The 23,148-nt window shown below is 36.3% G+C and overlaps 1 protein-coding gene across 1 annotated transcript in view; it reads right to left on the minus strand.

Annotated features, from left to right (window-relative positions):
* LOC104128861 (ryanodine receptor 2) overlaps positions 1 to 23,148 on the minus strand; it is a gene marked incomplete at its 5' end in the record, with an annotated part of 147,072 nt that overhangs the window by 74,635 nt on the left and 49,289 nt on the right. Inside the window, 11 exons of the mRNA XM_035897117.1 lie at positions 1,289 to 1,385; positions 2,989 to 3,101; positions 7,963 to 8,097; positions 12,267 to 12,326; positions 13,113 to 13,283; positions 13,599 to 13,691; positions 15,218 to 15,305; positions 15,722 to 15,962; positions 17,317 to 17,637; positions 19,353 to 19,483; positions 22,389 to 22,470. Coding sequence (XP_035753010.1) covers positions 1,289 to 1,385; positions 2,989 to 3,101; positions 7,963 to 8,097; positions 12,267 to 12,326; positions 13,113 to 13,283; positions 13,599 to 13,691; positions 15,218 to 15,305; positions 15,722 to 15,962; positions 17,317 to 17,637; positions 19,353 to 19,483; positions 22,389 to 22,470 — 1,532 coding nt within the window. The remainder of the gene's footprint in view (positions 1 to 1,288; positions 1,386 to 2,988; positions 3,102 to 7,962; positions 8,098 to 12,266; positions 12,327 to 13,112; positions 13,284 to 13,598; positions 13,692 to 15,217; positions 15,306 to 15,721; positions 15,963 to 17,316; positions 17,638 to 19,352; positions 19,484 to 22,388; positions 22,471 to 23,148) is intronic.

Below are 23,148 nucleotides of genomic sequence, written 5' to 3' on the forward strand. Positions count from 1 at the left end.
CACCGCCATGCACCGCTACAGGCTTGGGGAAGAGTGGCTGGAAAGCTGCCTGGCGGAAAAAGACCTGGGGATACTCGCTGACAGCCAGCTGAATATGAGCCAGCAGTGTGCCCAGGTGGCCAAGAAGGCCAATGGCATCCTGGCTTGTATCAGGAATAGTGTGGCGAGCAGAAGTAGGGAAGTGATCATGCCCCTGTACTTGGCACTGGTGAGGCCACACCTCAAGTACTGTGTTCAGTTTTGGGCCCCTCACTACAAGAAAGACGTTGCGTTGCTGGAGCATGTCCAGAGGAGAGCAACAAAGCTGGTGAGAGGTCTGGAGCACAAGTCTTGTGAGGAGCGGCTGAGGGAACTGGGGTTGTTTAGTCTGGAGAAGAGGAGGCTGAGGGGAGACCTTATTGCCCTCTACAACTACCTGAAAGGAGGCTGTAGCAAGGTGGGGCTTGGTCTCTTCTCCCTGGCAATGGACGATAGGACGAGGGGGAATGGTTTGAAGTCATGCCAGGGCAGGTTTAGGTTAGACATTAGCAAAAATTTCTTCACAGAAGGGGTTGTCAGGCACTGGAATGGGCTGCCCAGGGAGGTGGTCGAGTCCCCATCCCTGGAGGTATTTAAAAGAAGGATAGATGAGGTGCTTAGGGACATGATTTAGTGGTGGGATGGCAGTGTTAAGTTAAGGGTTGGACTTGATGATCTTAAAGGTCTTTTCTAACTTAAACGAGTCTATGACTCTATGAGGACACAGGGCTTTACTGGAAATCACCCTGGGGATTTACCAGGCTAAAGAGATGGCTCTAATACTTTACTGTTGGAAAAAATCACCTCCCTCACAAGCAGATTCTTCTGCGAAGAGGGACTAATTAATTTAAGACTAGAATTCCTCTAGTTTCATATTGTAACCTTTTGACTTAAATGGCTTTAACATTGGTTATGAAGTCTTCAAATACATAAAGGTTAACTGCAAAGAAAGAAAGGAATATGCTGTTCCCCTTCTTCACAGGGCAGAAGATAAGACACAGGGGAATGACAGCAACTGGCACATAATTTAGACAAAAGTTTAAAAATATTTATAAAAGGTTACTGAAGCTCTGAAGCAGACTGCCTGGGGGGATTCTGGAACCTCCATCACTTGTAATTTTTAACTCGTCAGAGTGACTTGGCTATAGGTCACCCATTAGGGTAGAGATAGCTTAGATGATATCTTATGTACCTGACAGACTTACAATTATTATACAAGACTAATGCTAATCCAGAATACATTCCCATGACCCTTTGCACCCAGACATACTGCTAAGTCTTCTATCAGTTTGTCTTCAAAATAGTGTTCTTCTGTTTCAATCCAAGATTTATCATAGCCTTGAAGAAAGAGATTGACGGCTCGGTGCCTAGAAAGGGACATTTAAAACAAAAACTTTAAACTTTTAAAGACAAGATTTGGTCAATATGAATTTCTTTAGCTTGAAAAACTGCCCAGTCATTACAACTACCATTTAAAAGGAAAGCAAAATTTCTATGGTAAAACCTGCCTAAAGCACCTGTTTTAAAAATTATGTTTGCATTAAAATGCTCTATTCAAAACTGTCCTGTTAACTTGAAAAGCTGATACTGGAATGAAATAACAATGGTTTTATGAACAGATAATACATAGAGCTTTATAGAAATTTAAACACAGATAAGAAATAAAATCAACTACTGTGCCACATTAGTGAGTGTTAATATAAAATATTTTAATATTATTTTAATTTAAATATTATGGTAACAGCAATAGAGAACTTTTGATTGTGCTCAAATATTTGTATTTTTTAATGTTCAGATTAGACTTGCATACCTAAAATAATAAACTCTTTTTTTTTTTTGTAAACTCCATGAAATTAAATGGATGACGAGGCTAGGAGAAAGAGGGTAAGTCAATGATGAAGTTTACTGTTTCTTGGTTTTTTTCTTGAGGACTCAATGCAAAATGGGCCATGTGACAACCAATTCTTCATGAAGAATTCTATCAATCATCTTAAATTTTTTAAACAATTGCCATTCTCATGTATTGAGAATGAAGAAATATAATTAAAATATATAGGAGTGCTAGTTATGTGCAGGTGACCTACTTGTTAAAGTAAGAATGGCTACAGACAGAAATATCTTTGTTCTATTTTCAACTGCCACAGCAGCCTCATTTCAAGCTAGTATGATTCTCATGCCCTTGTGCTTCCTGGGACAGACTTTAAGATTCATCCTACTAATTATGGTAATATGCATACTTTCAGTAAAAGATGAGAACATTAGTATGTTGAAAAGATCAGATACAGGTCTTCTGGAAATTATTTTTAGCAATTGCATGAAAAATAGATACGTCCACTTTTTCTGAATGTTCATTCCTTTGAGAATCTCAGGATTCTGAAACTTACTTGACTATAGATTGCACTCTCTATTGAACAAGAAAGAACAGGAAAAGGAGCCACAGGAAAAGGTGTGAAATACCTAGAGTATGTGTATACATTTCCTGTCTAGTAGAATGTTCTTCCCAAAAGTGCACAATAAATAGACAAGTTTTCAAATAAATAGTATCAGTTTATTACCTGCATAGAGAACATTTAGCATCAAATAATGAAGGTAACTGCGTATTTCCAGAGCCTTAAAAGAAAATTTATTTCCAAAGATGATATTACAGCGACACCAGCATGTCTCTTTTTATCTCCTATGAAAGGTGTCTACTTTTCAGAAAAGAAAACATATCAGGAGCAAAAGGTGGAATACGAGCAGGAGGAGAGAACCAGAAATTTAAAATTATACTTTTTGTTACTCTTTTCAAAAGATATATAAGAAGAAAGTACTTAGATCTATTAAAAGAAAGTAATGTACAAAGTATACAATATACAAACCACGCAGTTTGTCATGTACTGGTTTACATGTTTCCATTCATTTTGATCTCACCAAATAGCACTGTATGAACATAAATGCATTTGTGAAAGACAGAACAAATATAGCCCTTACCTTGGCAGATTATACAATGGTGCCATTCTAAAGCAGGCAACTACTGCTCTTTTCCTCTGTTTAGACAGCAGCTTATGCCACACTGCTTTTTTGGACCGCTGAGGATGCTCAACCTGTTACATAAAAAACACATGGAAAAATAAACAATGTGGCAATGTCCCTGATGTCTGGGTATAGTAATAATAATAATAAAAATGTGAGATAACAGGTAAATCAAGTGGAAAGATAACAGAAGAATATAGATGGGAAAAAGTGTTCTAGACAGAGTTCAAGAGATCAGCCAAATTGTAGAATCAGAATTTAGAAAATAAACTTAAAAGCAAAAATCTCCCATTCCTTGTATAAATATAGATATTCTTTTTTACTTCATCCTACTTCTTCTATCTTTTACATAGGATATTATCATCATTGAGGCCATCTCTCAGGAAACTACCTTTTAATACAAAGAATCTTCACTCTTTCTATCTTTTATATGTAACTCTTTATATATATATATGTAAATTGTACACCTTCACATTCCCTCAGACAATACTTTTAAAGGAATTGTCTTATATACAAATAATCTTTTATTTGTAATATTTACCATGATCAGCTACAGTGGAAAGGAATTAACTTTAAAAATGAGTGACAGGCACAAAGACTTAGTTAGGACTAAGGCCTTCCATGAATCTGCATAGCTAGAATGAACATAAGATATTCCAAAACACTTCAGCTACATTTCATAACATTGCAGCTCTGTCTTCAGGTATACTCTCTTTCTGCATCCTGGCTCAACAGAGGTGAAATTGGGTGTGCTTCATCATCATCTTTTGCTCTTTCAGTTTCTTCTGTTCACCTTCCATCCTTGCTTCCATCAGAGGAAAATGACTACTGTGGTCCAGAAGAGCAACTGCATGCAACAGTATACAGTCTGCCTGGGTAACTGGGAACTATGATTGCAGGCTGTGCTACAGGTCACTCCCACAGTCTATTCACAGATTTTGTGATTTACTTCACAACTGTTGCATGAAGATTATATAATTTGATTTAACCTACACAACTCTCATAGAGTTAAGGGGGATGTGTCTTTTGTGTAGGATTGGTTGGTGTTTTTGTAAGGGGTTGTTTGTTTCTTTTACAGACAACTGTGCTAGTGGAATAACAGCTCCTGTGTCTCCCAGCATCTTCAAAGGAGTCAATGTAAGTTAGCATCTCTACCCTGAAAGACTTGGTGATTCTTCATTTAGTAAAACTAAGCATTTTACTTAAAATACGTAGTGATGATGTTGTTTATGTAGACTCAGTATTCAATCTAAACATAGCTATCCAAGAGGACTTTTCTAGTTTAATGAAATATGAAAAATTATTCATATTTAAACTATAAACATCTAATTAAACAGACTAAAATACTGCCAAGCATTCAGTGAAATGGATAATTACACTTGTAAGATTAAATGGTGACATTCTAAAACAAGTTCCTTCCAAAAGATAAAATACAAATGAAAAATATTTGTTAAGAGAAAGGATAGAAAAGTGTTCACTACAAACATATTTACAGTCACAAAACAGCACTAATAATTCAGAAGTCAGACAAACCCAAATGTGAAAGTTAGGTTATTAGTAATATCTTCACAAACAACTATAAAACTCTCTATACTTTCCCAAAAGAAATAGCCTCGGCCTATGCAAGCAGATCTCTGAAAATAATAAAAACAAAGAAGTTAGCTGTGCATGGAAAGAAAATACAAAGAATGAACTGATCTTTGCCAGTGCAGTAAGGGAAGCATTCAGAGTACGCATATATGGAGAACAGAGTATTTGTATATGGAGAGCAGAGGATTACTCAAGACTTTCATAAAAACAGACCCAGTGCCAACATATTCATTATTTTTAAAGACACTGAATTACCCATTTCAGTAACAAAAGCACCTGAGTGCACGTCTACAGAAGATAAGTAAACCTGTGGGGCCAAATCTTTAAACAAATAGCTGCAAAGTCCCCAGAATAAAAGCAGTCAGCATTTACTTCACCACAAGTCATTGTTTAAGTCTGATCAGAAGGATTGATCTGAAATGTCGATCTGGTATTACAGTGGGAATTCATCCTGTTCTGTACTACTGCTGGATCCTATATGCTGTAGGATTGATCCTATGACAGAACATGGAAAACTCAAGGGAACTTGGGTTTCACTGTCTTGAACAATTTCTCCAAACTACACAAGCTTAACCAATTTATATATATAAATATATATATATACACCATTGTATAGCTAAACCACCAGAAATCAACATCATATGGTGTTTGAACTCAAATACAAGAGTCTAATGCTGAATTATGCAGCTCTGTACATGCTAATCAATTTCCTTTCAGCTCAGTTAACTATGATAAAACCAAGGTAGAAAACTTTTGCTCCCCATGTTTCTAGCTTTCTGTAAGGGACTAGAAACTTGTCTCAACATTGGTGGCAGGCAAGTTTAACTACCGAAGCCTAATCACCATGGCAAGTGAGCGAGACAGTTTAATCACCAAGGCAACCCATTGAGTTCTACCCTGTTGTCTTGGAGTACACGTCCTCTGCACATGTGCCCAGGCCCAGGGTTGACTGGCAATGGGGAGGGGGCTTGGACCTTCTAGAACTTTCAAGCATCCTCTAGTGACGATACTGGGCATGCGCCCCACTGCCGAGTGGGAGGCGTGGGTATGCAAAAAGGTTATTGACTATGCAAGAGGACAACCCTATAAAAAGGGGAAAACAGTGGCGACCACAAGGACTGTTCTGGAATATCTTTGCACCAGATTCGAAGATAGAGCAGGCACACGGGCCGCACGCGGACCCGTGGTGGTAGCTATTGCAACACTCTCATGATATTTGTTGTTGGCCAAATAAAGTGACTTGGCACTTGACTCTGTTTTGGGTTTTAATTCTGTTCCTGAGAATGTAAATGGAACCTAGTCATGACAAAACATTGGAGTTAATCAGAAGTTATGCCCAGCCACCCCCAACCTCCCAGAAGTCTGTTGGAAAGCAAGGGGGTTTAACCTCTGCCAAATTGTTCAACCCAACAGTGGATCGTGACACTTGGCTCAACTCTTCCTTCTTCCTCACAGCCATCCTATATCTTTACAAATCAATACCCATTCTTATGTCTCTCTCTCTCTAGTAGGCTAACTGTGATTGCCATGGATTTACTTCACATTCTAATCACTTTTTACTTGTTCCACACATACTCAGTAACAGGTAAAATTTAGTGACTGCTCTTCATCCTCTTCTATCCAACTGTGTAAGGCTGCTGAACTTGAAGCAAGTCCATATTAAGGCTGGCAAACTAGATGAAGACCACCTGTGTGATGAAACAGCTAGGACACAGGTATGCATTCTAAGATCTCTGAAAGTCACTTTTAGCACAAGTGCTGCACAGTGTAGATACAAGCACTTTCACATACCTCTCAGATTCCTACTCGACTGAGACAGTGACCTCATCAGAATACAGAAATTTCCTGACATGGGGTCTGAACCTGTGAAAAGCTCAGTGAAACCAACTAATCTAGTAAGAGGGCAAGAGCCTTCAATTCTCCAATGTTCTTTGAAAAAGAGAAAAAAAACCAAACAACCCTGAGCAAATTTTATATGCAGTCAGTTTATAGGCTATGGTGTAACCAGCAGCGTTAATCTCTGCCAATAGGAATACCCTTCAAGTTAATGTGCTGCTTCTTCAGTGTATCTTAAAAAAGCCTAGAAAGCACAGAACAAATCTAAAGTGCAAAATAGCTAACAGTTCAGTAAGTTAAATGGGAAAACTAAATTTATCAAGTAGTCTCTGACTTGTAAAATGTACCAACGTAGGGATCAAGAATTAAAAACTTAAGTAATAGGCTCTTGTCCCAAGGGGAGGAAAAAACCAAAATCAAAACCAACCAACAAACACCTAACTTCCAACATTTATTCTTGGTTGAACTATTTCTGGGGACTACTTTAATCAGAGAGACAAAATACAAAATTCTGTCAGTGCTAGTGAGAAGGACACAAATTACAGATTTTTTAAATGAAAGTTACTGTAGTCCAAGTTGTGTGGGCAGCTCATATATTCATGCAAAAAATATTAGATAAAACAACAGAGCTTCATGCCAGATTCTGAAACAAGTTAAAGATTCTGTCAGACCATTCTCAGAAAAATCATTCCTCCACGCTGCTTCTACTATTTCTTGAATGTGGCAAGTAATATTTGAGCTGGCCAGCTTAACTTTGGTTTGTAGTCACTGTTGCACCAGCATGAACATGTAAGTTTGAGTGCACATATGCAAGCAGTTTGCTGGACCACCAAAGAGTAGTGTTGCTAAAGCTTCCAGATCATTAAGAATTTTCTGAATTTTAATGCCAGTTTAATTTTCTAGATGCATATATTCTCACCCACATTCACACATACAGATTTTGTCAAGTGGACATTCTTATAATTTTTTTAACTAGTACATAGTAAATAGCTTTCTAAAGCCATCACTAGAGAAGTGGTGTATCAAATCATCTGACTGTTCTACTCCATACAGCTATAAGGTGCAGCTTCTAACTAGATATTTATGTAGGCAGCTTTAAGGTTCTTGCTACTCCAATAATTCAGGAATCTCAACTGAGTAAATACACCCTGCAAAAAGGCATTTTTTCAATAATTAAGTTATCTTTTACTCATATTTTATGGTCCATGGACAATTTAGTGATTACTTTCTGCTAGCTGAAATGCACCAGAAGGAAGCTAAAACAACAGGTATCACTTTCTTAGGCCTTTTCCAAATAAATGATGGCTGGAACTGCTGCAAACACACTGTATGAGCAATACGACCACGATATTGGATTACAAAACACAAGGCAAAGCACATAAACAGTAGCCATCAAAAGAAAGAAAAAAGAATATAGCATTAAATATAGCAGGTGAAAGTATAAATGAAAGGCTGAATACTTTTGCTTAGATTAAGAGGCAATGGAATTGGGAAAATGTCTCTAACCTGTTCCAGGTGAAACAGTACATTAGCTATGTCAAGGACCCTTTCCACAGTCTTCTCTGGATCTGAGGAATCTTCAGTCCTGTTTGGTAAATCTTTGTAAAGTGCCATCTGCCACCTAATGGCGGGATCCTCAAGCTGCAGGAGAAAGATTTCTCATGTCACCAAGGCAAAAAAAATGTTCCAAACATAGGGTCAAGCAGTGTAATTTGTACATAACTGCTTCAAAGAACAACAGAAGCACTTTATATGGCTAACCCACACCTTTACATGGCTAACACATACAGCGTCCACTACACTGACTGGGAGAACAAAACTAAAGACTGATTTGTGCAATGTTTCTTGAGAGCTTCCAGAGGACTAAAAGTCTAACAATCATACAAAGAGCAAATGATTGTGGGCTAACAAATAGCACTGGCACAAGCAGTGAACATATTTGAGGAATAGTAATGAATATGAGGTAGGCAGACATAACTTTGTACACTGACTTTTCAGTTCTTAAATCAAACAACAATAAAATTGTTGCTCTACTACTTGGGATTACTTAGTTTTCAGTTATGTAAATTAGTAATTAGTCTTATTTATGTCTAATTTTTTTCATTTTAGTTTTTTTCAATTGTTAGAAAATCCTAATTTGATGAATAACTAGCTAAAAAATGAAAAGTTAATTTATGAAAAATTAATTCAAGAAGCATTTGCTTATTAGCCTTCAAATTATAAAGAACTGTACGAAGCAAATGTTTTTCTTATTTTTCTCTCTACATTTAATTTTTTCCATTTCAGTGATCTGTGATTCTCTGTTTTACCATGAGCAATCTTTTTTTAGTTCGTCTCCCCAGTGCTTCTGCTAATCAACACTGATGCAACACACTTTGCAACCATTTTTTTGTGCCAATGACACTGAAGACAAATGCAATGCATAACCCATTTTACTGAGAGCTGTGGCCAGTGATGATTCCTGACTGTGCAATTTAGGTTTAAGACACACTGGCCTAGATTCCTAGAGCATTTACAAGCCTAAACCCTACAGATTCAAATACAGCTTAAACTCAACACTTACTTCTCTAAAACATCACTGTGGATCCAGATTTCAATTTGTGCCTAAGATGAGACTAATGCTAATTCACCTCCACAAAACATCTTATGATACAGTTTACTGAAGTTCCAGGAATGATTATAAACTTACACAGTTGCTCAATAATAGCTTATTACAACCTAGAAAGCCACAACTGGCAGGCATTTCTTCGACCTTTCGGCTTTTCCATTTCTTAACAACTGTCACATCCACAGTCTTTCTGTGAGCATTTGACTGGATCATCATGAATGGATAGTCCACAAAAAACTTTTTAATCACAGGTGGAGATGTCTTTTGATCTGAGAACTCCTCACATTCTATCAAGGTACAGCTTTTTTGTATAGGTAGTTTTCTAAGGGTATGAGAAGTTGACATTTCAAGGTGTGAATTAGCATGGCTGGAAGAAGATTTTGCTGACTTGAGCTTCATCCATGTCAAAATGAATGCAAGTTTCGTCATCAATTTCTTGAAATAAAAGGCTCGGTACTGAGTAACAGCATGCAGGCATGCAAGGAAAGGAAAGACAGAAACAGGGTGAAGACAAATGTAGACAAAGGTAGACAAATGCATGAAATAGACGCCACAACATTAATAGCTAAAGATTCAGAAGGATGATTCTCAAACAGTGCAGTTTTCCATCAAGATAAATTACATTTTAGTTCTAACATAAGTGACAGAACATGGTGTCTGTGCAAAGCAAAATTGGTGAACAGTAAACATGATTTGAAGAAAGAACATTGCTATGGTTGGAAGAAAACCAGCCTTTCCAAAAAGTATTTTTCCTGTTTTGAAAGCCACCTTACACAAACACCATTATAACAAAGTTACATATTAATTCATAACATTAAATACTAATTTAAATTTCTAAGACCATTTGGCCTACATTCCTTTTATCTCTGACTCAGGCAGACAGCAAAAGGGTAGTGTATGCATATAGCACAATGGCATCATTTTTCTTGACAAGTAACATCATAGTTGACTGTATCTGATGCACTTGATTCAGTCATGATAGTGACTGAATACTAATAACATCAGAGAATTACAGAATAAATTATATTGTACTTTGTGAATAACTACTGAATTTTACTTTATACTTTTAAATAACTAAGTTATACACTTAAGTGTCATGTGCAATCCAGAATGTGTCAGTGCTAAATGATTCATAAAAACTTTATTTCAAGCCACCGAGAACAAACTACTTAGCAATAGATAACAAATCGTTATAAAGATAATAAATACAATAATAAATTGAAGTTTTTAAGTCCTAGGAGTGACATATTTTGTCTGTAGTTGAGTTAACTACTTTTCACAGGTCAAAACTAGAGCTTTTCAAAGCTAGTAAAGCAATATGTAGATAGCTATAAAATAAAGCTAGCTACAACAAGCTATTTAGCTTTGTTAGCTATGTATTACGCGGTTCCCTTTCAGAATGTCATCTTTCACTGCAAATTTATTTTACAGTTATGAAAATCTAAAGTCATTGCAGAAAAGATTACAACTGAAAAACCTGTCAGTGTGTACTTTGGATTACCTAAGATTACTTCCTTCTTAATTATCAAGGCACCATAAAATTTCATCAATACAAGAAATGTAAAAGTACTTTTATTTTCATGTGTTATAAACAGAGGAGATGGTATGTTGCTGAACAATAGCAAACAAAAGGAATTTTCTGAAGAGAAGGCACAGATCAAGGTATTAAGAAGTGTCATTATTCCAAGGTAACAAAGCAGTAACAGGCAAAAATTTCATAATAGCAGTATGCAGAATGTAACCCTAAAGAAACAAAATAGAAACTGAAGTATTTAAAACAGGAGGACAAGTGCTAAGAAGCAGCATGAAATGCCAGGCAAGACTTACAACTGCACGGCTCACAAAATGACAATATAGACATACTGAAAACATCAGAACAGAAATACCTAATCTTTATAATTTAGAAATCATTCTTGAAGTTCACACACAAAATCAAAACACTTTTAAGGTTTGTATGTTCATGGCATGCACATTGCTTAAGTACTGTTGCTCATTGAGATCTCCATAAATGCTCTTATCTTCCTAGTACTTTGCCTGTGTGATTTCTTCTGCTTCTCACTATATAATAGTATTTGCTATATAAGGATAAATATTTCAAGATTTTTAGGATTTAACCAAATTGTTTGTTTTCAGTGGTAAACTTTTCTGTGTGCAATCCCTATTGGCTATTGGACTTCCATTTGTCATATTTTATGAAAAAGGCTAATTGTTAGCTTTGCAAAATGATGTATCTTCTTGTGAGCTTCCAGAAACCCCAATCTCCATATAATCTTGCTTGACATTGCAGCTATATACAGAAAACACCAGATGGGAGAAAACTGATCTTCAGGTAGTATTCAGGATGAACCATGCCATTACCGAGTCATTTTTTAAAAAACAGCATTTATTGCCTTGCACCAAATTGCAGTGGAATCTAGACTTCTGGATGATCCTTAAATAGCCTTTCAGAAAAAAAAAGTGAGATTTCCAATTCACATGTTTATTCTCTTGTAACCATTTAATAAGCACAGGAAATACTAGTTAGTTTTTCCCTTGAGGTGAATAAAACCTGGGGTGGGGGGAGAAAGTAAAGAGCAATCTTAAAGCACCATCTGATGGTCTGATTCCATCTTCCTTCAACAGAGAAGAAATGTACGTAATTTTATTACACTTCTGATTTATGGCTGCTGCTTTGCCATTTTCTGAAGCATTAATAAAACAGTTCAACTACACTGGGCCAGTGCAGGACTTTTTCCCTAGGGCTATTCATCTGGCACTAACTGGAATTCAATAACAAAAACTCTACACTTTTTCCAAAATAATTCCTCTTCCCTGTGCTGAAAAACAGGAACCAGACTGAGCAAAGTGGAGATTTTTCACTTCAGAGTATGCCAAAGTGGCAGCTTCCTTTTCCTTTAGACTTCAAACTGATACAAAGACACTGAGCATTTTGCAGATTCTATCCCAAATAATAGAAGGTAGAGTTTAAACAGCAATACACCTTGCTTCCATCTCCAGGGATTTGAAGGGCCATGTTATTGTATATAATGCATATATAAACACATTAAACCCCTAACATTTCAGAATTGACAGGAACAAGTTACTTGTCAGAAGAGAAAAAGGGACTACAAGTTATCCTAATGAACAAAGGCAGGTTGTCATCATATGGCACTAACGAATTCAAAGGAAGAAAAACCATGTTTGAAAACTATATATAGATTACCTTGCCCTGGAGATGAAGATTACTGCGGATGATATCTCGTACTTCATCTTCAGTATCTTTCTGTCAATAAATTACAAATCATATCAATTAGGAATAGAAGGTGATTAAGAAAAGATACTGTTCATATAAATGTCAAACTTGAGCTTAGTTCAGATAATGAATAAAACTGTCAATGTGGAAGACTGAGGAAAATCTCAGTGACAATAAGTCTTTTTGTATCAGGCCAGAGCTAGCCAACCCAAGCTTACAGGAACAAGTTCTGGATGGCATCATTCATATTTGTCCACTGTAACACACTAAATGCAAGCCTGACTTAAACCAAAGTTTGACCAAATGAAACCAAAATCATGAACACAGCCTTCTCTGATTTGATTTCTGTTTCTTTTGGAGATTTTTTTATCCTTTATAAACATTCAGTTCAGCTGTCCAAAGGTCATATAACTTGCTAGGGTGCATAAAGTATCATAGCTTGAGAAAGGAGTTTATTCCAAATTACAATCACATTATTGCACTGTAAGAATAACCTTTAAAACAAGCTATCACCACAGAAATTCTTGCTTTTACATGAGAGCGATCAAACGGAATTAGTTACGACATTGGGCATAGAAGTTAGGAAATATCCCGTTATTGTTTGCATTTCCAAAGTCAAGCTTCACAAAATAAAACTAAACACAATTTAGCATTGAAAATTAAGAGAGAGAAATAACTCTTAAGAATGTGCCTTTATATAAGAGAATTACAGTCCTCATTGTGTCATGCTCTAAGAATGAGCATGGGGGGAAAATATTCAAAGAATTTCATTAGTAAAATATTTCTACATTTCAGAAGCGCAAGAAAAGCACCTACCATACTGAATCGATTTTTGGCCAGTGTGATTAGCTCTTGGTCTCCAGGAGCACAAATGTTTAGGCCAATGGGAAGTAATCTCTTCAGTGCTGCCACAATGAGAGAGGTCTGCATAGAGTACCGGTCACCTTTTCGCTTCATCTTCTTTCTCTCCTGGTCAGAAACTGCTGCCTGAAGCATAAAGAAAAGATGAAAAAAATTCCAATATTAAATAAAATAATTGTACTAGCAACTTTGTACTTGTCTCTGGTTTGACAGTTTCCTTACTACCTCTACAGCTGCAACCCTATCCAATGGAACTGCCATTATATCATCGCCAAAATTTTGCATCAATATGTTGAAAGTCCACTGTGTTGATAACATTTTGATTCTCAACCCAGTGTTTTCAACAGACAAATTAGAAAAAAAAAAAAAAAATTGCTTCTCTGGAGTCCTCCTGTCTCCTTCTCCTCTGCAAAGGGAAAAATATAAAAATCTTTACACTACCTTGGACATCTTAGATTTGGTGTCACTGATAAGGAAAGACATGTTGTTGATTTCATTTTGTACCACAAAGTTCTGCTCTTCCCTTTTGAAATTCTGGAAATATATAGAAGATCTCAGTTAGAAGCACTTCTGATATGAGGAATCTATCTAAACAAACCTTAAATAAAAACATACATTAACTGGAAATTTGTAAAATCCACAAGATAAGACTAGGACAGAAAAAATCAATTGATGATTAACAATGACCTTGAATTCCAGCTTTATTTACATGACATAGTTCAGGGGTTGTGCGTTTTTGGGGTTTTTTTTTATGTTAGAAAGAAATGTTTCTCTGGCTATGAAACAGCTATGACAAAAATCTCAGTCCTCGTCTAATTCAATAAAAAAATATTGTCTGGGTTTTCCCTTACTAGGAAATCATCCATTCAGTTTTTTTCCCCACTATAAATCCCACTATATCCAGATACATAAGAAACTTTAAATAAAAAACCAAACTTGTGTATTCACAAGTAATTTGATGATCCACTATCTATCTACTGTGCAACCAGTTTCTGTGTCCCGCAATGTTTGTAATAAATCTTACAGTCAAATTCAGGCACAAGTACACAAATAATAAGGCATCCTGTTTCCCAAACCTGAGAGAATTGAAGTTACAGCAGAAATCTACTATAGACAACAGTCCATACAGAGTTCCAATGTTTGAAAGTATTTAGTCTCTTTTGCTTTATTTCTTACTTTTGTGGCAGTATTCACATGAATCATGTTTTGTTTTTATTTAAGCACTATCAGTGAGGGTGTCTGATTAGGTCTTAATGCAGATGCCTTGGTTCTTGCATATGAACCAGAGGAATCAGACTTGAGAATCAAGGGTAAATTTTATAGAAGTGGAATTAAGAAGAAATCCTTAACTGATAAAATTTATGAAATATTACATAGTATCATCTAGGAAAAAATTCATTCAGGGAATTACTTGTAAGATATCTTTGCTACTTCCTTGTTCTTAGAACACATACTGACTTTCTTTCATTCAGTCCAGCTACAGACTTAGGATTAATAACTGAATTATAAACCTTTATTAAAGAAATACAAATCTACACTGCAACACAAATTGTGACTGTAAATAGAGCTGCACATTTCCTTCAAGAAACCCTTGTTCCACCAGTTGCGCTGAGGAACTTTCCACATGATTTTTATCATAACTTTGCCAAGAGGCTCAAGCAGACAGACTGTACAACTTGGGAAAATAGACTTTAATGATACAACTACTGTTAATTTAGTAGCCATGCATCCTGGTTATAAAAAGGCTTTGGGAGTGTAAATAACTGATTGAAAAATAAAAGGGTAAGGACACGGACCTCAATGAGCTTAATATATATTAAAAAAAACCCAAACCAACCAACCACAAAAAGTATCTACAGTCAGTGTTACTAGGCTACAAAACACCCATCAACTCCCCTAACTACTCAGGCATTTAGAAGTGTCAGAAAACTGAAAGTCATTAATACCTTCCCATCTCCAGTTTCACTTCTGTCATTAAATGTGTTTTCCCAAACACTTAATAATTGATCTGCCCACTAAGAAACCTAATTAAAACAATTATTTACCAAGGAATTACTTACATGAGACTTTGACCAGTAAATGAAGACCTCAGCCACCATGCGGAACAATTCTTCTGCTTCAGGGTTGGGCTCTTTCAGCCATTTTGCCCTAAAATTTGGTAAAAGAGTGGAAATGCGGATGACCCTCACTGGTTTTATGCTTTGAAATCAGTTTTCAACATTTTACAGAGATGCAAACCAACAAAATCAAGCATGCATGCCTTTAATCCTTTCTTGTACCAGTGGCTTTTCGATGTCCTATTTCAAAACCCTTAAAATCCTTTTACATTAATCCCAGGTCTAATCCAACAGATTTGGATTGCACCTTTGTTTTTTGTTTTGTTTTCTTCTGAAAAAGACCCCAGCTCCTCCTAAAGTCATAAAGCATCAGCTTGAGCAACTTCAAGATTGGCAGGTAGAGTAAAAGCGACTTTAATTCAATGCTAGGCATATCAAGGGATAAGAGACAGTATCAATAAACAGGAAGATTTTTACGAGATTCATTGACCTGTCTTCTCCACATACCTGTTATAGTCCACAAATCTAATCAACAAAGGGTAGAAGGCATAGAGGTCCCGTGCCAAAGTGGTGAACTCATCTAGGATGAGCAGTTCAGCCTCCGACATATCACCTCTGCCTTCTGCTCTTAGATGTTCTTCATCTGATACAACCACTGCTGCTTTTTTCTTTAGCTTATTCATCAGTGGCAGGAAGTGCGTCTTCAAGAGCTGTGGCTTTGCTTTGCTGATGATGGGCTGGGAAAACACTATTTAAGGCAATGAATATTATAACATATAACTGGCCACAGAATATAAATAAAAACTTTCACCTTTCCCTTCTTACTTGGATCTTATTTCTAGACTACAGAGTAAAATCCTACCCCCACTGAAATCAGCAGAAGTTTTGCCAAGAATTAAATGTGTTCAGGATTTCACATAGTCAATTCACTTTGTCACTTTGTCACAATTTTGGCAGAAATTACAACCTCACAGACTAAGCTTGCAATATCATAAAGTTTGAAATACCTCTTTACTGGCACTCTGTCAAGATACTGGCATTTGCCTGCATAATTTTATTGAGTAATAGAGAACTTGTTTAATAGTATGTATGGGTGGATACATCTATAGCTACATAGTGCACACATCTTTCCTCAGCCACTGGCTCCTCTTTCAACCCTTGCTTCTTAGCTTGAGCGAAGTAGAACTGGAAAGCATGCTCTAGTTATTTGCAAACTTACTGAAACGGCCTGCCTGTATTTCTTATGCACATTAGGACACTGGAAGGCTTGTGAGACTGAATCAACCACATGTCAATGAGCCATTTGAAACTTGTTAGCACAATGAATATGTAAATTGGCACTTCATCTGGGACCATTAGTGCAAAACCGTTTGTAACATATCCACTAGATTACAAAGAATTTTAGGCAGTTACCACTTACCCTTAGAGTGCATTAAATTACTAACCCTCAAAAGACTAGGAATCCAGACTGCTGCCATGAATGAAATTACTACTACAATAAGTACGGAAAAGTCATAGGAAAGTCTAATTGAAAAACTTAATTCACAACACTGAAGTGACTTTTACTTACAGATTGTAACATTGAGAAATAAACTGTTTTAAAATAAATGTTAAGGTGTTACAACAATGAAGTTAACGTAAGGATTACTAAAATGACATATGCATTTCCACATTTCATTATAATAGATATGTTAGATATACAGCTTCAAAATAGTATTTTAAGGATCCAGCACTCATACAGAATAGCAACTGTGTAATGCCTGCAAATGGAAACTTGCTATATAACAACAATGGGTTAAATAACTGTAGTCCTTTAATTCAATATACTGCAAAATGCACATGTGCATGTTCTGGTGAAAAAGAAATATTTGAATGTACTTATCTTACATATTAAGAAATTAAAACATGCTTATACTACTCTTTCTTTATACTTAATACTCCTGGTTCATCAAGATCTGTATTGTTTAAAAACATAAAAATATAAGTTTTGTTCTACTCCAGCTTTAACAGGGTAAATAGCAATTAAGAGTGTGTATGTATATATACCTTCTGAATATACAAACAAATGCTTGTTTGTTTGTTTATTAATTTTTACATCTTACCTGCTAATCTCTTCATCCAGGCTCCTTCATCAATTCCAAGGTTATTATAGATGATTTTCAATATGTTACCCAACAGGGTGTTCATGTGCTCTGACGTCAAGGCTGTGCAACACATTTCAGCCTTGTCAGGGTTGTTTTCTGGCCCGTGCTCCCACCAGTGTGACATGTAACTACATAGCATAGGCAGTATCACTTCCATGATATGTGGCATTTGTGTGTAACGAATACCAGACTCTGCCAATTCCACAATTTCTTCCATTAGCTTCACCAAGGAAGGAATATTTGGGCAAACCTCATCTACACTAGCAGGCAAGTTGAGAACTATTGAAAAAAAAAATCCAAAATTCAATAAATTAAGTCATAGAGGGAAAATAATTCGTTTCAACTGTTATTCCATGCAACTTTTGTTTTCTAGGCCCTTCTCATCCAAGGAAAAAAGCTTCCGCTCCCTCCCCCTCCAATAAAAACCATCTACTTTCATACCATTGAGCAATAAACTTTATATATCAGCTTCAATAATAAAACTTTCAATAATAAAAATAATTCCTGTAATAGAAGCTTCAACAATGTAATTATTATGGAATGAATTAATAGAAATCAGGTGCAGTTTGCTATATTCAAAATGAAGCTTATATTTCAGAATTTCTTCCAACATAAGCTTTGCAGTTGAGGAAACAAGTTGATACAATGAAACATCTATCCACAACACATCAGATGAGACCTGGAATGTTAATGGAAGAAAAAACAGCATCATTGCCTGACATAATGAGTAGAACAGATTCTGAGACACTGACTTCTGGAAGTGAATTTCTGGTTGTAAATGTCCACTTTTCAAGTTATTTGAATTATCAGTTCTTTCATCTGAAAAGGCACTGCAATTGCCTTTATTTTTGGAGGCAGTTTGTTTCATCTACAAATAAATAGCTGTAAGCATAACTATTAGCTCAAGTGTCTTACATCCTGACATACACACACAATGAGATATACAGATAGATACCTATATATTGAAAATTTAGTCTGCAATTTGTGAATCCAAGTGTTTGTACCAACATAGCCTAAGGCTAGTCTTCTTCCAAAAATAGTCTGTTCTCCTCTTTAGACCCAAACACATTTTACACAGCCATTGCAGAGTCTCCTTAAAGCATAATGTAATTTTGGAAAATAAATTCAAATTTCTGTTAAAAATCAATGATAATACAGCTGATTGTCTTTCTAGATGTATTAAAATAGCTAGAGTATATATGGTAAGTAAGCGTGGCTGTTGATTTTTTTCAAGATAAGATACTACAGCTCTTTGAAGAATAAATCTGCTATGTTCCCTTTTGTAAAAATGAAGGTAAAGTTATAAAATGAATGCCATTATAAACTGGCATCGATACATATCTGTGATATAATTCACACTCAGCATATATGCAGAGTTTGCACAGTTCTACTGTAACTTCTATTTATTGGAGGAACAAGTATTTCATTAGCATAGGAAATGTAAAGAGTTTAGGAATGGAACAAAAAGGTATATTCAAAACAAACCCACATAATGTTACCGGAAAGTATCTGTACTGTTTTATATCCAAACAAAGAAGGAACAATTTACATATTCTGCAGTGTATTTACTTTCTAAGGGTATATTATGTACTTAATACAGGCAAAGGTATTTTGCCTCAATTGCACATGTGTGTTTTAGGGACCCACTATTGCATATGAAAACTGAGGAACTAAAGTTACTGATTAGAATACATAATTTTATCATCAAATATATAATATCTGAGATACTAAAAATGTGTGAAGTCCCTTCAGTAAATTGATTCCAAAGTGGTATTTTGAGAATGGCATCTCAAATTAGAACATTGGTATCTTTAGAAACGTAAAATAGTTGATTTTACCAGACTTAGCCCATTGATTTAGGAAATAAATACAATCAAGAGATTACAAGAACATTCTTGCACTATAAAATGTATGCAAAAATACATGTATTAAGGCAAGCAGAATTTATAGTGAACTTGTGTTTTCATAACCATCATGTGAGTTTCTGGAAATACCTGCTCTGTCTCTTGCATTCTTGGTATTGTAAATTGAGTAGATATTATGTTTGTTCAAATGAGTTTCCAAAAAAGCCACTGGAAAGGCACCTGAGAAAGCGGCCAGGCATTCTCCTAGTGCTGACCGTTGCCTGTGAATTAAAAAACATTGTTAAGTATACACATCTACCTCAGGGTAGTTGTATACCACCCTTATTTTTATTCTAAGATGAGCTCAAAAAGATAAGCCACTACATTATTAAGATCATCAGCACAAGAACAGGTAACAGAAACATGACACCCAGCAACCCTCTACTAATACATGAATGAAATGTTAAGACATAAAACGTCAAAGGTGTCCTACTTAGCTGAGAACAAATGAGGAACACGCAGGGAAAACCCAGAGTCATCATAACAATGCCTGCTATTCTATTACTTTCCTCTCGGCTTTACCAAATTTATAATCTCCACCATTAAGAAAAAGCTACTGAATAGACCAAGGGACCAAATACAAGTATCGATTTAATTGAGTGATATACTTTCCTTTTTCTGCGAAAAAGTAATAGAATCATAGAATCATAAAATCATTTAGGTTGGAAAAGACCTTATCAAGTCCAACCCTTAACACTGCCATCCCACCACTAAATCATGTCCCTAAGCACCTCGTCTACCCCTCTTTTAAATACCTCCAGGGATGGGGACTCGACCACCTCCCTGGGCAGCCCATTCCAGTGCCTGACAACCCCTTCTGTGAAGAAATTTTTGCTAATGTCTAACCTAAACCTGCCCTGGCATGACTTCAAACCATTCCCCCTCGTCCTATCGTCCATTGCCATGTTGAATAAGACAATAAGGCCTCCCCTCAGCCTCCTCTTCTCCAGACTAAACAACCCCAGTTCCCTCAGCCGCTCCTCACAAGACTTGTGCTCCAGACCTCTCACCAGCTTTGTTGCTCTCCTCTGGACATGTTCCAGCAACGCAACGTCTTTCTTGTAGTGAGGGGCCCAAAACTGAACACAGTACTTGAGGTGTGGCCTCACCAGTGCCAAGTACAGGGGCACGATCACTTCCCTACTTCTGCTCGCCACACTATTCCTGATACAAGCCAGGATGCCATTGGCCTTCTTGGCCACCTGGGCACACTGCTGGCTCATATTCAGCCAGCTGTCAGCAAGTATCCCCAGGTCTTTTTCCGCCAGGCAGCTTTCCAGCCACTCTTCCCCAAGCCTGTAGCGCTGCATGGGGTTGTTGTGACCAAAGTGCAGGACCCGGCACTTGGCCTTGTTGAACCTCATACAGTTGGCCTGGGCCCATCAATCCAGCCTGTCCAGGTCCCTCTGCAGAGCCCTCCTCCCCTCGACCAGATCGACACTCCTACCCAGTTTGGTGTCCTCTGCAAACTTACCGAGGGCACGCTCAATCCCCTCGTCCAGGTCGTTGATAAAGAACTGAGCCCCTGGGGGACACCGCTTGTGACCGGCCGCCAACTGGATTTAACTCCGTTGACCACAACTCTCTGGGCTCGGCCATCCAGCCAGTTTTTTACCCAGCGACCTTGGTTTTGCACGAAAGTCAAGTTCTTCAGAGAGTGGAAAATTGCTTATACTGATTAATATCTCTGCAAGTTTTGCAGAAAACATTGCTCTAATCTTCTCAAATACATGACAATATCTGATAATCAAAATTCCTTTAGTGTGTCAAAATTGTAAAAAGCCTGTCTCTCGGAAGTAAGTGATACCCTGTCACTTCACTTGAGTCATTTAAATTAAGAGAATTAAGGGAATTAAAAGGGAATTTAAAACTATTCTTTTTGATTCCCAATTCAGTTACCAGAGCAGATTTTAGGTATGTGAGAAATCCTTAGCTGCTGAAGCTGGGCCACACAGACGACAGAAGTCCAGAAGCCCCATTAAATTCCAAGGAAAAAAAATAATAAAAAGCCTCCAAATTGATCCTGTGATTTAACAAGACTCATGTTCAAGTCTATAGTCTATCTCATTTTAGGAACTTACATTCTTTCTATATCTAACTCGTTAAACTTGATTTTTTTAAATCTAACTTCATTCCTATTATTATTTATCCTGTTTGCTCCTTCTTCCTTTTCTTCCTTTTCATTAGGTTTTCATAAGCAAAACATATATCCATCGCATACACCTACAAAGAGCATGCTACATGCTTTTCATTTGTGATAATGGGTGTAGACAACCATACACAAAAATTATCACTTACACTGACGCATTTTGTCTTAACTACAATCCCCACACAATTTATTTGCCAAATACCCAAACCAATTCATTTTTATATCTCTTACGAAATTAATGAGACCTGGTTTTCCACAGATGTGTACTTACAAACATTGGTCCCCACCTTTCTTCATAATGTTTCCTACAATACTGCCACCAGGTAAGCAAGGGTATGTCATGGGGCTGGTCTGGAGTTATGCACAGGTTGATTTGCTAGACAGTGTACAGATATATGAACTTCCTAGATTACTGCTGCCAATATCTGAAATGTATGGGCTCTGTTCCTTGAGAACAGTGCTACTCACTACAGGGCAACTCTTCAGTTTTAAGAACTGAATTGTCTAGGTACCTCTAATTTTTGGCTGAATGTGGTTTACACAGACCAAATGTAACTTGGAGGGAGTTTAGCAGATACACAGATGCACAAAAAAGCAATTATAAAGCCTCATTTCCCTGGGTAATTGAGCAAGAAAAGAAGTAGAGTTGTATGAGTGAAAAACTAATGTAATGAGAAAGAAATATACATCACAATTAAACAATATATAAGGAAGAATTATAATAATAGCTGGGCTGAATGATATCTTTTTACAATTCCCCAGTCGAACCTCAAATCAAATGATATTTACTGTAAAATCAGATAATTTTATTTGTAATTTTAAATGCAGCTGCATTCCACTTAACATCTGAGCATCTTTTTTCTCTCAAGATATCTTTCCAACAACAATCTCTTTGTATGTTCATTTCTGGACTGCATATTCATGAAACTAAATATAAACACAAATATTAAAAATAGAGGAACACTTTTTCTTCTTACCGCTCTACATAGATACTCTTGCTGGTTCCCAGAGCATATAAACTGGCTAATATTCTATAACAGGAGACCTGAACATCTTCCACTAAAGAGAAGAAGAAAATGATAGATATAAAGAGATTTTTCTTTGTATTATTTCTGCAGAATTAAAATACATATCTTCTGACAATAATTGAAGTCATAATATTAAGCTATCAAAAGCAAGCCACAGAAATCACTCTCTAAATACAAAAAGTCTTCTGAACACTGAGTTCCAGTTTTTACTCAAAACTTCCATTTACATCAATACCAAGTTACCAGCTAAGACAGTAAATATATTTCACTAGTGCATTAACTTTCTGAAATTAATGGCATACCAACTCTTTGAAGATAACATCTAATTGCATAATCTCAGAATTTATTAATTTAATAGCAAAAAAAATGTATTCAGTTAAGCTTTTCTAGTTGGTCTGTAGCACTTAAGAAAGTAGCATGGCAAATCAAATAAAATGCTGAAAGTAAAAAAAATTACTAGGGAACATGTAGATTTACAAATGTAACCACTCTATAAAATACATTACAAAAGAAAGGCAGTCCTATTAAACAGATATTTAATGCCTTTAATCACAGTTTGTATTTTTTAAAATTTAGACACAGATACCAGTTAATAGCATATATTTAATTTACACTTCAGATTGACAAAGGATTAAAAAAAAAATCCTTTAGTCCTTATGAATACTTCACCAAAGTGTGTTTTGAAATTATCAAAAGTTTCAGTCACAAA

The sequence above is a fragment of the Egretta garzetta genome, unplaced genomic scaffold, assembly GCF_000687185.1.
Source record: "Egretta garzetta isolate BGI_Z169 unplaced genomic scaffold, ASM68718v1 scaffold887, whole genome shotgun sequence".
NCBI classification, from domain to species: domain Eukaryota; kingdom Metazoa; phylum Chordata; class Aves; order Pelecaniformes; family Ardeidae; genus Egretta; species Egretta garzetta.